The sequence below is a fragment of the Triturus cristatus genome, chromosome 1_1, assembly GCF_964204655.1.
Source record: "Triturus cristatus chromosome 1_1, aTriCri1.1, whole genome shotgun sequence".
NCBI lineage: Eukaryota > Metazoa > Chordata > Amphibia > Caudata > Salamandridae > Triturus > Triturus cristatus.
This window is the reverse complement of record NC_140579.1, coordinates 21926914-21943339: the sequence shown is the minus strand read 5'-3', so window position 1 is coordinate 21943339 and position 16426 is coordinate 21926914. Positions and strand designations below refer to the sequence as shown.

General features: G+C 49.1%; 1 protein-coding gene across 1 annotated transcript in view; it reads right to left on the bottom strand.

Annotated features, from left to right (window-relative positions):
* Positions 1–347: 347 nt before the first annotated feature.
* LOC146869184 (E3 ubiquitin-protein ligase TRIM39-like) overlaps positions 348–16426 on the bottom strand; it is an 84531-nt gene continuing 68452 nt past the window's right edge. The window contains exon 6 of the mRNA XM_085643015.1: positions 348–1093. Coding sequence (XP_085499141.1) covers positions 582–1093 — 512 coding nt within the window. The 3' untranslated portion in view covers positions 348–581. The remainder of the gene's footprint in view (positions 1094–16426) is intronic.

Here is a 16426-nt window from a genome sequence, read left to right as displayed (position 1 = left end):
GGAAACACAAACCGTAAACGTAAGAGTTAACGACAGACCGGTAGTTTCGTTGTTTTCAATCGATATTTTACTATTATAAACATGTTAGATTGGTCCATGGGGCCATGCATATTACATTTACCCTTATTGCCCTTCAATAGTTTGTAGACAAGCATTATTAATCTAATTCTAATTGGTGATTTTTGTTGTAAAGATGCATATGTCACCCACATGCATCCCACCAACACACACCTTATAACAGCACACCACACCATGCCACTGCCCCATGTCACTGCACTAGACACCAAGTTTGCAGTACGGAGCACAGTAGCCAGACTACAACATACAGGCGAGACCATAGCCAATGCTTGTTTAATTCTGCAGAGACTTTATCATATGTTACATGCGGTTTGGTGCATGACTCACACGGCAAACATTGTCTGCCCTTGTTTTAAAAATGTACAAGGAAAAGAGATACATAGTTTCACGTGAGGCTTCTGGTTATCATGGAAACAGGTGAGAGGGTCCTTGTGAAGAAGGTCCTTTGGAATGTTGGTGTTTGAACCGTGGATGGCAGTTGGGGGCAGGAGGGGGGGGGGGGCTCACACCAGCCTCAGCTCCGCTCCTCCCCAGAGATGGAAGATCGGGAAGAGCCTCTGCGTGAAGGGCGCCCGCGGGAAGGAGAAGAGAAGCTCCATGGAGTCCGCATTGTACAGGGACAGCCGCCCCCCCTCGTAGTCCAGATACACCCCCAGCTTCAGGGGCTTCTCACGAGGGGTCAGAGGGGTCGGAGGGGAGGTGAGAGCCCAGTACTGACCCTCACACCCCTGCACAGCCCAGACTCCCCCCTCAGGTGACCATGTGAACCCTCCCTTCCTGTTCACAGACTCTGCTGCGACCCCCACACGCCACCCTCCCCCCTCCTGCAGCAGCTGCACCTCCCAGTAATGTCTGCCGGAGGTGAACCCCTCGCTCCCCAGCACACAGGGCCAGGAGGTGAATCTCTTGGGGGTGTCCGGCAGGGTCTGAGCTGTGCACATCCATCTCACACGTCGCCCCCCCTCAGACAGGAGGAGCCGACGATGAGCCGTGTCAGGATCCAGAGTCACCATCACTGCAGAGAAGAGATTCACAATTAGAGATTTAATGACACAAAGAAAGGGTGTAATTACTGCTTCTGTTTTACATATGATTAATGTACACCACACCTGGAAGGATCACGCGGCACTAGAGAGCGCGGCACTAGACTGCTCACTACACTAAAGCGAGGGACACTAGACTGCTCACTACACTAAAGCGTGTGGCACTACACCGCTCACTACACTAAAGCGTGCAGCACTAGACTGCTCACTACACTAAAGCGTGTGGCACTAGACTGCTCACTACACTAAAGCGAGCGGCACTAGGCTGCTCACTACACTAAAGCGAGCGGCACTAGACTGCTGACTACACTAAAGTGTGCAGCACTAGACTGCTCACTACACTAAAGCGGGCTGCACTAGACTGCTCACTAAAGCGAGCAGCACTAGACTGCTGACTACACTAAAGCGTGCGGCACTAGATTACTCACTACACTAAAGCACACAGCACTATACTGCTCACTACACTAAAGCGAGCGCCACTAGACTGCTCACTACACTAAAGCGAGCGGCACTAGACTGCTGACTACACTAAAGCGTGCAGCACTAGACTGCTCACTACACTAAAGCGTGTGGCACTAGACTGCTCACTACACTAAAGCGAGCGGCACTAGGCTGCTCACTACACTAAAGCGAGCGGCACTAGACTGCTGACTACACTAAAGTGTGCAGCACTAGACTGCTCACTACACTAAAGCGGGCTGCACTAGACTGCTCACTAAAGCGAGCAGCACTAGACTGCTGACTACACTAAAGCGTGCGGCACTAGATTACTCACTACACTAAAGCACACAGCACTATACTGCTCACTACACTAAAGCGAGCGGCACTAGACTGCTCACTACACTAAAGCGAGCGGCACTAGACTGCTGACTACACTAAAGCCTGCAGCACTAGACTGCTCACTACACTAAAGCGCGCTGCACTAGACTGCTCACTAAAGCGAGCGGCACTAGACTGCTGACTACACTAAAGCGTGCAGCACTAGACTTCTCACTACACTAAAGCGCGCTGCACTATACTGCTCACTACACTAAAGCGTGCGGCACTAGACTGCTCACTACACTAAAGCGCGCTGCACTAGACTGCTCACTACACTAAAGCGAGCGGCACTAGGCTGCTGAATACACTAAAGCGTGCGGCACTAGACTGCTGACTACACTAAAGTGTGCAGCACTAGACTGCTCACTACACTAAAGCGGGCTGCACTAGACTGCTCACTAAAGCGAGCAGCACTAGACTGCTGACTACACTAAAGCGTGCGGCACTAGATTACTCACTACACTAAAGCACACAGCACTATACTGCTCACTACACTAAAGTGAGCGGCACTAGACTGCTCACTACACTAAAGCGAGCGGCACTAGACTGCTGACTACACTAAAGCCTGCAGCACTAGACTGCTCACTACACTAAAGCGCGCTGCACTAGACTGCTCACTAAAGCGAGCGGCACTAGACTGCTGACTACACTAAAGCGTGCAGCACTAGACTGCTCACTACACTAAAGCGCGCTGCACTATACTGCTCACTACACTAAAGCGTGCGGCACTAGACTGCTCACTACACTAAAGCGCGCTGCACTAGACTGCTCACTACACTAAAGCGAGCGGCACTAGGCTGCTGAATACACTAAAGCGTGCGGCACTAGACTGCTCACTACACTAAAGCGTGCGCCACTAGACTGCTCACTACACTAAAGCGCGCTGCACTAGACTGCTCACTACACTTAAGCGTGCTGCACTAGACTGCTCACTACACTAAAGCGTATGGCACTAGACTGCTCACTACACTAAAGCATGCGACACTAGACTGATCACTACACTAAAGCGAGCGGCACTAGACTGCTCACTACACTAAAGCACGCAACAGTAGACTGCTCACTGCACTAAAGCGCGCAGCACTAGACTGCTCACTACACTAAAGCGTGCAGCACTAGACTGCTCACTACACTAAAGCGCGCAGCACTAGACTGCTCACTACACTAAAGCGTGCGGCACTAGACTGCTCACTACACTAAAGCGCGCTGCACTAGACTGCTCACTACACTAAAGCGTGCTGCACTAGACTGCTCACTACACTAAAGCGTACGGCACTAGACTGCTCACTACACTAAAGCATGCGACACTAGACTGATCACTACACTAAAGCGAGCGGCACTAGACCGCTCACACACTAAAGCACGCAACAGTAGACTGCTCACTGCACTAAAGCGTGCAGCACTAGACTGCTCACTACACTAAAGCGTGCAGCACTAGACTGCTCACTACACTAAAGCGCGCAACACTAAACTGCTCACTACACTAAAGCGTGCGGCACTAGACTACTCACTACACTCGAGCGCGTATTCATCCAGAGCACACACTACACCGAACAGCACACTGCACTACATAGGACATTCTACTACACACTACACGCAGCATACTACATTGCTTTACCACACATGACGCACACTACAATAGCAGAGAGTAACAGTAACTTGATTAGATGGTACGGAGTGATAGCTACTCCAAGGTTTACTGTACTAATCAGTACTCTCTAATAGATAGTACAGAGTAACAGAGCTACTAGAAGGTATACAGTACTAGTCAGTACACTGCATTAGATGGCACAGAGTGACAGAGTTTTTACAAGATATATTGTACTAGTCAGTACTCTATATTAGATGGTACACAGTATGAGAGCTACTAGAAGGTATACAGTAGCAGTCAGCAAACTGCGTTAGATGTCAGAGAGTGAAAACGCTACTCCAAGGTATACAGTACTACTCAGTACATTGCATTAGATGGTAGAGTGACAGAAATACCAGAAGGTATACTGTATTTGTCACTGGACTTTATTGTATGTTACAGAGTGACAGAGCAACTTCAAGGCATACTGCACTAGTCCGTACACTGCATTGAATAGTACAGAATAACAGAGCAAGAGAGATACTAGAAGGTAAACAGTACTAGTCAGTACACTGCATTAGATGGTAGAGGGCGATAGAACTCCTAGGTGTACTGTACTAGTCAGTACACTGCATTAGATAGTACAGAGTAACAGAGCTACTAAAACATCAACTATACTAGTCAGTACACGGCATTAGATTGCACAGAGTGACAGAACTACACCAAGGTATATGCACTAGTTAGTACACTTCATTAGATAGGACAGAGTAACAGAGCTACTAGTCAGTAGACTGCATTAGATAGTACATTGTAAGATGGGTACTTCAAGGTATATTGTATTAGTCATAACCTCCTCGTAAGTCACCCTGGAAGTGTTGGCATTGCTTCGGGGTCGTTTCGCCCGGCTCTTTTTCCTTCTAGCCATTGGTGTGTTTCTGCCTATGGCCTTACCTCCCTGTACGCTCCTTTTCTTGGTGGCTCTCAGTTGTTCAGCTGGGTCGGGCCTGGTCAGTGGCTGGCTTGGTGGCCTCCTGAGTCCTCGCTTCGGCGGCTCGTTCACTACACGTGAACCATTACAGGGACAGGTTGCTTGGCCCCTGCGCTGGGATGTCACGCTCGTTCATCCAGCGTTCCCCATGCTGCTGGTGCTGTATGCTTCCTTGTGCATAGTGGCCCTGTGATGGGCCTTCGCTTTCCTTTCTGGTGGCTTAGCCACGGACCTGGTCCCTTCTGATTTTCGGGCTCCTTGGGCGGCCTTGCGGGCTTTCCGCTGTTGGCTGCTTTGGTGGCCGGGTTGCTTCGAGGTTGTTTCCTGTGGCTACCGGGGGCTGTTTTGCCCTGTGCCTTTGCTGATGTTGCGCTCCCTTACGGGGCGTCCTTTGAGCCAATGGGTCCATGGCCTGCCTGTTTTTCACTGTGTTGATGGTGTTTTGTTGGCATTCCGTTTTGCGGGTCGGAGGGGGTGCTGGGTTCCTTTTTGCGCTCTCCTTTGTTCTTGCGGCTCCTGCCGGTCTGCTTGGTTGCGTCTGGTTCCTCGGCTTCTGCCTTCGGTCTCCTCAGTTGACCGCCGGCCTGGTGGGTTTTGTTTCCTTCTTTCCCTTCGGTCACTGGACTTGGGGTGGTTTCTGTTCTCTCGGTGTGGTGGTCCAACGTGCTGTTTTGCTGTGTTTGCGTCAGACTGTGTCTTTTGGCTGCTGTGGCATCTTGTTGTCTCTGTGGTGGCGTTGCCCTCTTTCCTTCGATTCCAGAGCCTGGGGCTTTTGCTTCCCTCTCTCTTTTGACTGTCTGTCGGGCAGTCTTGGTGGTTTGGGCCAGCCGTCCTCTTGCTGTTGTGGTGCCGGTTTGTTTGTTGCTTTTGGCTCCGTATAGTCTGGTTCAGCTCCTTCTCTGTCCTCCTTCAGTCATTGGTTCGGGCGGATTTTCTGGCAGCCCTTCGGGTCTTAGGGGTTCTGGGTTTTCGGCCCTCCCCTCCCGGTGTCTCTCTGTCCCGGGCTGGCTCTCCCTGCTCATGGTTGCCTGTCTCTTGGGTGTTTTCTTCCACTCGTCTGTGTTTTTGGATTTGCCCTGCTTCTTTGGCATCCCCTTCTGGTCCATTAGTTTCTTGTGAGTCTCCATGAAGCCGCTTGGCTTTAGTTTGTGCTCACTTCGTTAATCAAGTGGCGAGGAAGACTTACGAGGAGATAATGCCCCGGTTACTTACCAGTAATCTTCATTACTCCGAGTATAGTCTTCCTCGCCACATGAGTTCCCATCCCTCCCTCCATGTGTTGCTATCGGCTTCATGTTTCTGCTTGGTAGTTCTCAGGCTGAGGGTTGGGCCGACCCTCCTCTTATAGAAGTCAGGGGTGATAGGGGTCGGCCATGTTGGGAAGGGATGGGAGGCATGGGAGGCTAACTTTTGCTTTGGAGGGTTCTGATGTGGAGCTGAAGCTCACTTCGTTAATCATGTGGCGAGGAAGACTATACTCGGAGCAATGAAGATTACCGGTAAGTACGCTATATTATATAGTACAGAGTAAGAGAGCTACTAGAAGGTATACTGTAGTAGTCAGTATACTGCATTAGATGGCACAGAGTGACAGAGCTACTCCAAGGTATCCAGTACCAGTCAGTACACTGCATTGGACGGTGTAGAGTAGGAGAGCTACTGAAGGTATACATTACTAGTCAGTACGCTACATTAGATGGTGCAGAGTAAGAGAGCTACTAGGAGGTACACTGTAGTAGTCCCCACACTGTATTAGATGGAACAGTGCGACAGAGCTACCAGAAGGTGTACTGTACTGGTCAGTACACTGAATTGTATGTTACAAAGAAACAGAGCAACTCCAAGGCATACTACACGAGTTAGTACACTGCAGTAGATGGAACAAAGTAACAGAGCGACTCCAAGGTATACTGCACTACTCAGTACTCTGCAATAAATAGTACACAGTAACAAAGTCAGTCTAAGGCATACTGTACAGGTCAGTACCCTACATTAGATGGTACACAGTACCAGAGCTACTAGAAGGTATAAAGTACTAGTCAATACACTACATTACAATTTTTATCCCAAAAGGGTGGACGATTGCAGCTAGAGGGGTCATATAAATGTTGAAGAGCGTTGGGCTCCATGAAGAGCCCTGCGGCACTCCACATTCTAGAGGTTTACAAGGGGAGGTGGCATTACTCTCGAAGACCTGCAAGGAGCGGTCGGACAAGAAGGAATTAAACCATTTGAGGACCTGCGTAGAGACTCCTAGATTGGAGAGTCTCTGGAGAAGGATGCTGTGGGTCACAGTGTCAAACGCAGCGCTGAGATCAAGGAGGAGAATGGCAGCGGTGCCTCCTTGATCGATGGTCCTCCTCGCCTCTTCCGTCACTGCAACCAGAGCAGTCTCGGTCCCATGCAAGGGCCGAAACCCAGTCTGGGAAGGATCGAACAGGCGGTGGGTCTCGAGAAACTCCGTCAATGACTTATTGACATGCTCCTCCAGAATCTTGCTGAGCCAAGGTAAGAGAGAGATTGGGCGATAGTTCGCCGGGTTGTTGCTATCTAGGTTAGGTTTTTAAGCAAGGCTTTTACCATAGCCTGTTTCCAAGGGAGCGGAACTATGCTGGTGGCTAAGGAGGCATTAAGTAGCTCCATGATAGTGGGGAGGATGAGTGGACTGACTGACATCAGAGATCGCGGGGGCGCGGGGTCATTGGGGGAACCGGATTTAATCTGGGACATCAAGGACTGTAAGATGGGGTGATTCAGAGGGGGGAGTGTATCAAGTGTTACAAGGAGCGACACCTCTGTCTTAACATCTTCGACAGTCATTGGGAGGATCTGGGTGATAGGGAAGGTGGTGTATATAGCCTGGATTTTTCCATGGAAAAATTCTGCCAGATCGTCGCAACGAAGTTGAGCATCATCAGGGTTGGGGATTTTTTCTGGAAGTTTAAGGAGAGTTTTTGCGATGTTGTAAATTTCTTTAGGCTTAGAGGCCGCTGCAGTGATCTTAGGTTCGAAAAAAGCAGCTCGTGCGTTTGTGATTTTGTTCTTATAAGATTTTATCGCTGCTCTGTAAGCAATTTTTCTGGAGGGTGAAAAGTCCAGACGCCATTTCCTCTCTAGTTTTTTACAAAGGCGCTTGCTTTCTCGCAGGTCTTGGGAATACCAGGGGGCAGTTTTGGTGCCACGCTTGGGTTTAATGCATTCTAAGGGGAGAGTAGCATCCAAGGAATTCAAAATCCAGTTATTAAAATTCCGATTGGCTAGGGGGGGGTCAGGATCGAGAGAAGGTCTTGATGACTCGAGGGCCAAGGCCCAGTCCGCTCGTGAAAGTTTAGACCAATTCCGTTCTTTCCGAGTGACTTTAAATGTGGGAGGAGGACTATGTATAATAGACAGACCAAAAGGGATCAGAAAGTGATCTGTCCAGGGTAGCGGGGCGGGGTTTTCCACCAGAAGGTCAGTACAGTTACTGAAGATGGAATCCAACAAATGACCCCTACAATGGGTGGGTTTTGTTACTAACTGCTGGAGTTGTAGTGCAGCGAGGTTCTCGGACAGATCTAAGGAATTATGGTCGGTAGTGTTATCAAGGTGGATGTTAAAATCTCCTAAAAGAGTATAGTTTGCTAAGCTACATACCGAGTCAGCCAATGAGGGGGATATGGCATGAAGAAATTGCCCCATAGGCCCCGGTGGGCGATAAATAAGCGTCCCTGAAAAGGTATTGGTAGCAGAGAGCTCAAGAGAGAAGGTTAAACTTTCACAATTGGGTAGAGAATTGGGCAGACTCCGACAGTTATAGCAGTCCTTAAAGATAATGGCAAGTCCACCTCCTCTGGTGGGGCGGTCTGCCCGTAGGATCAGAAAGCCCTTAGGTAATGCTTTGATAACGTCAGGGTCTGATGCGGGGTGGAGCCAGGTTTCTGTTAAAAATAAGGCATCTGGTTTAGTGTCCTCTAAAAACAGCGAGACCTCTGTGCTATGTTTGGGGAGTGACCTACAGTTCAATAGATACATGCGAACTAGAGTACTTTTATCCGTAAGGTCATGGAGGATTTGAAAGCCACAATGTGGACAGACTAATCCGCGGTCTATTGGATTGCAGGAAGGGACGCAAAGAGGAGAGTACTTCCTTCTAAGTTGAATGAGAGCCTGGGAACTGTAACTCCGTATGGTGGGGGAAAAAGGAGCAGGGGTCGTGGCCCCTGCCCCGGTCGGCCGCGGACGGGCGCAGACGGGCTTGCCTTTGGCGCGCCTACAGCGCGACGCCAGCACGCCCGCTGCGCGCGCCCGCTGCGCACTTGTACCATGAGCCTCTTTGTAGCGTGTGGGAAGCAGACACTAGACTGCTCCCTGCGCTACTTCCAAGATGGCGGGCGGGCGTGCAAAGTTGAATACTTCAAAGAGTTTGGGGAATGAGGTATTAAAGTGCCACAAGTGAATAAAATACAAGTTAAAATGACAATAATTGTTAAAACTGGTTAAAAAAGCTCCAGGTAAACGCTACCTTAAAACAGTGCTAGGATCGCTCCAGCCCCCGATACACAACGCTACAGCAACTGTCTCCCGGCTCAAGCCTCAGGAGATTTCGCCGCTGCGCGCTTGTACCATGATCCTCTTTGTAGCGTGTGGGAAGCAGACACTAGACTGCTCCCCGTGCTACTTCCAAGATGGCGGGCGGGCGTGCAAAGTTGAATACTTCAAAGAGTTTGGGGAATGAGGTATTAAAGTGCCACAAGTGAATAAAATACAAGTTAAAATGACAATAATTGTTAAAACTGGTTAAAAAAGCTCCAGGTAAACGCTACCTTAAAACAGTGTCTGAGTTGAGCTTCAGGCAGCTGCTGCTCATCCAGGATGCGACATCGTTCATTCCTTCCTGGAAGTTGAGTCTGGTGGTGAAGGGGTCCTTGGTGAGGGAGAGGATGAGCTGGGTGTCGTTGGGGTAGGATACTCTGCTGAGTCCATGCTGTCGGACGATGGCGGCGAGGGGGCCATGTAGATGTTGAAGAGCGTGGGGCTAAGCGATGATCCTTGGGGTACTCCGCAGTTGATTTCCGTGGGTTCGGAGAGGAAGGGTGGTAGTCTGATTCTTTGGGTTCTGCTGGTGAGGAACGAGCGGATCCAGTCGAGGGCGGTTCCTTGTATACCAGCGTCGTGGAGTCTGGCGGTGAGTGCGCGGTGGGAGACGGTGTGGAATGCTGCCGAGAGGTCGAGTAGGATCAGGGCTGCGGTGTGTCCTTGGTCGAGGAGGGTGCAGATGTCATCTGTGGTGGCAAGTCAAGCTGTCTCGGTGCTGTGGTTGCTGCGGAATCCGGATTGGGAGGGGTCGAGGATGGAGTCTTCTCTGAGCTGCGGTCTGACTTCTGTGCATTTCCAGTCATCGGGGAAGATACCGGTCTTAAAGGTGGCGTTGATGGTGCGTCGTAGTTCTGGAGCGATGGTGGTGGTGGCTCCGTGGTAGATGTGTGGCGGGCAGGGTCCGGGGGGGCCCCTGAGTGGATGCCTTTCATGATCGAAGTGGTGTCTTCAGTGGTGACTGGGGTCCAGGAGGAGATGGTGGGCTGGCTGGCTTTGCTGGTCAGTACTCTATATTAGATACTACAGAGGAGGGTGTGGATGTCGTCTGTGGCGGTGAGTAGAGCGTTCTCGGGTCTGTGGTTGCTGTGGAATCCGGATTGGGAGGGGTCAAAGATGAAGTATTCTCCGATGAATCTCATTAGTTGTGCATTGACGGTCTTCTTGGTTTATACTAGAAGGTATAAAGTAAGGGCTGCTTCCTGCGAAGATGACGCAACGCGGCATCGGACCGCCGACGTTTTTTGGAACGAAGGAGGCAAGATGACGTCTGAGTGAGGTCACCACTCTCCTCTCTCCTCTCTCGCTGGATATTTCTCTGTGCTGTGAAACCGGAGTATGTGCTGGGGCGATAGTCTGACAGGAGATCTCTATGGGCCCACTTCAGCAGAACAACGAGGCGGGTGCTGGACACGCTTGTGCTGGGGAAGACCGGGCTCCTGCTTCGGCCGCTGGGAGGTTCTAACACGGATGCTGCTGACAGGCTGGATACAGCGACTCTCCACAGGCTGGAACGCAGACCGCAGAGTCAGTGGTGATGGCTGCTCGCGGAAACGGGAAACCACGGATGGCGGCCCCTGCTTCCACCTCCATACAATCACCCAGTAAAGGGACGGATGCCAAATTGGGGGGCAGGAAGGGAGACCCTTGTACTGGTAAAGGGGACGAACAGGAAAAGCAGGAAAAGGAAAAAATAGAGCCTCACATAACGACAATTCCCCGGTGCTTACAGGCATCCGGAGAGGTTGCAACCTTCCATCTCGAGCATGTTTCCACCCCTAGACATGAGCGAAAAGGAAAAGGCTGGGCAGGAAAGACAGCAAAATCAAGGAAATGGTGATGGTAATGGGGAAGTGTGTAACTTTGTGAACCGCCCTACACATACTGCAATACCCGGTATACAAGAGGAGGAAAATGAGAATCTCCTAGCTAAAAGGGCGACCCCTTGGCTGGCAAACTGTGATAATACTATTCTGGAAGCATCTTGACATACCTGCCTGGCAGATGAGACTGGAAGTAATGATAACTGCCCCCCGATATACCTACCGATAAATCAAATGATGAGAAGGGTGCTAGTACACCAGATATGACAAGCAAAAGTAAGCATGGTGCATTAGAGGGAGCGAATCCCAAAGAAAAACTATCGAGACTGGTTGTTTATCCTCGGATTCTTTGGAAAAGGTTTTTACTCTACTGAGGAATCAGAGGGATCGGACACCAGCCTATTTGCTATTAGCGATGGCGGAGGCTCTTCCTCAAGTAATAGTAGCCGACAAGAGAACGGCGCCATCTCTAAGAAACCCAAACGGACATCTGGGAAGAAAGTTCAAGAAAACCCAGGTGATAATGAGGTTGAGGAGGAATTGGGTTGGGATTATTCAGCTGCACAACTGCTACCCCCTGAAGATGTAAGTGGAAAAGAGAAACTATCAATTGGGAATCCAGGGGGTGAAATGGAGCAATCGAACAATAGAAAGGTGGAGGAACTCTCCCAAGCTTTAATCTTACCTTCCCTGCGACTATTCCAGGATGATGTCAAGTCTAATAACCATCAAGCACGGCTGGCCTCTAAAAAACTCCAAGGGTCCGTTCGCAAGACTGGGAAAATCTGTACTGATATCTCTGAGAGATTAAATATGGTAGAGACACGTACTGAGGCATTAGAAAATACAGTTGACACGCTGAAGGTTCAGGGTACATCGCAGGAGAGCACCCTGAAAGATGTTATGTGGAAACTTGAGGATAATGAGAATCGCCAGCGCCACAACAATCTAAGGATGCTAGGAATCCCCTAAAAGTACGAGGGCAATGACATAAGGAAATTTATAATTAATATGAGAGAGAGAGAGAAAAGTCTTTATTTATTTTCGGTCAGTATGACCATAAAAGCACAGATAAAAATACAATACATTTCATTCAACTCTCATTGCTCTAAATAAGGGTTAGAGTTACTCATAAATTGCATGTGTATTACATTGGTATTTCATAAAATACCAATAAAAATGGGTGTGCAATACAAGAGCAATATTAGGCCATAACAAATTTTCCAAGAAACCAAAGTTTGTGTTGCTAACATCACAGCCGTCACATGATCACAAATTTAAAAGAATATACAGATAAAAAAGGTACAAGATGCACATTTTGCACATTTTAAGCTTAAAAAAATGATATTAAAAGTACCAAACCCAGTTGATATGATAAAATAATCAGGCAGAACCTATGGGCTCATCTTTAGGATAGCTCGACGTGCACACCACATGGAGAATAAAAAACGTCATATTGAATGCACAATGGGCATGTGCGTGTCATATTTCAAAATCCTAAAAACCTCAGCACAGTGCTTAGGTCACAGATTTCTGAATAGCTGTAATAGCCATCGGTGTCTCGCCTTCTTATACCCTTGACAGAAAAATATTACATGATATTCCGTCTCCGCTGCATTGCTACATGCCGAACATCCCAAATTGGATGAACCCGTTCATTTATTTGTGAAAACACGCAACGGGAGCACCCCATGCCTAAACTGCAGGTATAACTTCTTGGCAAGAGCCAGCTGGATATCGTCCAGGCAGGATCTAATCTGTACTGTTTTTTTATCTCTAAAAACACTGCAATTAATGAGCCAGTCGCAGAACTCCCCTGTATCCGGGTAAGTTTGTGCTCCCTGTAGCTCTCTAACAGGTCCTTCCTAGATATTATCAGGCAGACAGGCAGATTTCTGCATTGTTCCACAAATTACCCCTTCCTATGGCCGCAAAAGTATTCTTGATGAAGGCCTGCCGTGGTAGTTTGCTTGCACCCTGTAAGCTCAACACTTCGCTCAGCTCTTCCCTGTATACAGCCAGTTCTGGGGTACTCCACAGACATCGCCAGAATACAAGTGGTCTAAGAGTGGCATCGTCTGCAATTGGACTAATCCCAAGGTCCATACGAAGCGGTGTAAGCGGGGAGCTTGGGGGAAGACCCAACAATTGCATGGCAAAGGAATTCTCAATTTTCCCTATAGAGCCAGATGGACGGTGACCCCATATAGCAGTCCCATACAGGGCAGGACCCCTAGCTTGTGCTTTGTAGGTTTCCACCACCGGCCCAACAGATTTATGGATACACCTTCTGCATACCTTTGTCAGTTCCCCCATTGTCTGGGCCAGCTTTAAGCTTGCTTTTTTGATTTGGGCACCCCAGTCCATTTTTTCGGTGAGCGTGATTCCAAGGTTATTCAAAGACAGTCACCCTCTCGAGGGGTTTCCCATCTAGGCAAGGATTTGACCGAACACTATTACCTGCATTAAATACCATGCATTTGGTTTTCTGCGAATTGAACTCCAAGCCCCTATTTTTGCAAAAAACATAAAGCTGTCTAAGGCCCTCTGACTTCCATAGGTGACTTTGAGAGCAGAAGGGTGTCGTCGGCGAACATCATGGCAGGTTCTTCACGGTTCGCCAGCTTAGGGGGCATCAATATCCTTCCCAGCAAACAAAGCCTCAACTAGGCCATTAATAAAAAGGCAAAAAAAAGGTCGGGCCAAGACGCAGCCTTTGCGTACACCTCCGTCTACAGGTATGGGGGCTGTAAGTTCACCATTTTTGCCGTACCTAATTTGGGCAAAATTGCCTTCATGCAGTCATTTCAGTTGGTGGCAACGTTAAGGTGGAGCCACAAGTCCAATAAAGCAGCCCACAGTTTGTCCCTCGGCACCAAGTCAGATGCAGATAGGTCCACAAAAATGAGTTAGAGGCTGCCACCCTCTATACACACTGTCTTCCAATGTAATAGTTGTAACCTAAAAACGTGATCTATTGTGGACATCTTCGCTCTGAACCCGGCTGAAAGGTTCCCTCCCCGATCTTTCTCACTGGGATTGGGACAAGGAAGTACAATGCGTCCATCGATTTCCCTTATCACCTGCAAGGCACTCGTCCAGTGAGCGGGCGCTGCCCCGTGCTTTATTGGTCTATTCTGGAAAGGTTTTGTTACGCCAGGCTGTGTATGACCTCGCCAGACCTAATGCTGAAAGAAGTTTTGAAGGTTTCTCCTTTTTTGCCAAACCAGATTTCGCTCACGCTACTGATGGCGGCTTAGACAGCTTATAACCCCTCTCCAGACAGCAGGGGCTGCAGTATTTTTGCAAAATCCAGCTAGGCTGAAAGTTGTCTTTCAGGGTCAGAATTTAAGCTTAAATTCTGAAATCCAAGCCCAGAAGCTACTGGACGATATCTTAGCAGGGGCCATCGGTGGTAAAAAATAACTGTAACATGCGAGGGAAAGCGCTGCATAGAGGCTGGAGATTCCTCTTTATGGGAGCGCTGTATTTCTATTATTGTATATTTGATCACTGGTGGGGAAGAGAGGTGGAGGGAGAAGAGGAGTGGTCCAGACGTCCTCGCGCAGGCTCACGGTTGAGCCTGATTGCCTAGGTTGTGGCGGTGGGTGGGGGGCGGGGAAAGGAGGGGGAATGGGATCCTCAGAGGGGTGATAAAAGGGGGCTGGTTCAATAGTGTTTTTGTCACATTTATCACATTTGTCACATTAGATGCAAAGAGTGCGGGATCGGTGTGGTGCGATTGCTGTACAGCGATGTGGTGCCAGAATCTGGTTAATGTTATAAGCCGACATGGGCAGACTTAGAATCGCAACTATCAACATCTGTGGTCTCAATGACATCAAGAAAAGGCCGAGGGTAGCGGTTGGGTTACAAGCGTTTGTGGCAAATATTATTTGCCTCCAAGAGACACATATCGAAGGATCACAATTGCATGTATTAAAAACACTGGGGTATAGGGTGGTTAGTGCAACAACGCGGGGGCCAGGGTTCAGGGCGTTGCTATACTGGCTCAAGGAGGCGGGATCCAATGCACACAATCATGCTCTGATAAGTTTGGCCGGGGGGCGATTACTGAATGTCAATATAGTATGGGTACGAAACTGACACTGTGTACAGTATATGGATGTAATAGCGACGATCCTAGTGTACTTGATACTATCTCCAGTGAACTCGCTCATTGGCCTCTTCCACTTATTCTGTGCGGGGGCTATAATATTAACTTACCCAGTGATTGGTCTCCAGAGGCCTGATGGAGATACACTGCAGTAGATGATACGGAGTAACAGAGCTCTTCCAAGGTATACAGTGCTACTCAGTACATTTTATTAGATGGTACAGACTGACAGGCCTACCCAAAGGTGTAATGTACTAGTCAGTACACTGAATCAGATGGCACAGAGTGACAGAGCTATTAGAAGGTATACTGTACTAATCAGCGCACTGCATTAGATGGTGCAGAGTGACACATCTACTCCAAGGTATACAGTGCTAGTCGGTACACTGCAGTGGATGGTACAGCGTGACAGAGCTACTAGAAGGTATACTGTACTCATGAGTATTAGAAGGTACTGAGTGACAGAGCTATTAGAAGGTCTACTGTACTACTCATTACACTGCATTATAAGGTACAGCGACAGAGCTACTCCAAGTTATACTGTACTAGCGAGTCATTGTAGGTGCATGCACTAGGTCAGTGTAGGTGCATGAGCTGGGTCAGTGTAGATACATGTGTTAGGTCAGTGTAGGTGCATGCACTAGGTCAGTGTAGATGCATGCTCTAGGTCAGTGTAGGTGCATTCTCTAGGTCAGTGTAGCTGCATGCACTAGGTCAGTGTAGGTGCATGCGCTAGGTCAGTGTAGGTGCATTCTCTAGGTCAGTGTAGCTGCATGCACTAGGTCAGTGTAGATGCATGCTCTAGGTCAGTGTAGGTGCATTCTCTAGGTCAGTGTAGGTGCATGCACTAGGTCAGTGTAGATGCATGCTCTAGGTCAGTGTAGGTGCATTCTCTAGGTCAGTGTAGGTGCATGCGCTAGGTCAGTGTAGGTGCATGCTCTAGGTCACTGTAGATGCATGCGCTAGGTCAGTGTAGGCGCATGTGCTAGGTCAGTGTAGGTGCATGCTCTAGGTCAGTGTAGGTGCATGTGCTAGGTCAGTGTAGGTGCATGCTCTAGGTCAGTGTAGGTGCATGCGCTAGGTCAGTGTAGGTGCATGCGCTAGGTCAGTGTAGGTGCATGCTCTAGGTCACTGTAGATGCATGCTCTAGGTCACTGTAGGTGCATGCTCTAGGTCAGTGTAGGTGCATGCTCTAGGTCAGTGTAGGTGCATGCTCTAGGTCAGTGTAGGTTTATGCACCAGGTCAGTGTAGGTGCATGCGCTAGGTCAGTGTAGGTGCATGCGCTAGGTCAGTGTAGGTGCATGCTCTAGGTCACTGTAGGTGCATGCGCTAGGTCACTGTAGGTTTATGCACTAGGTCAGTGTAGGTGCATGCGCTAGGTCAGTGTAGGTGCATGAGCTGGGTCTGTGTAGATG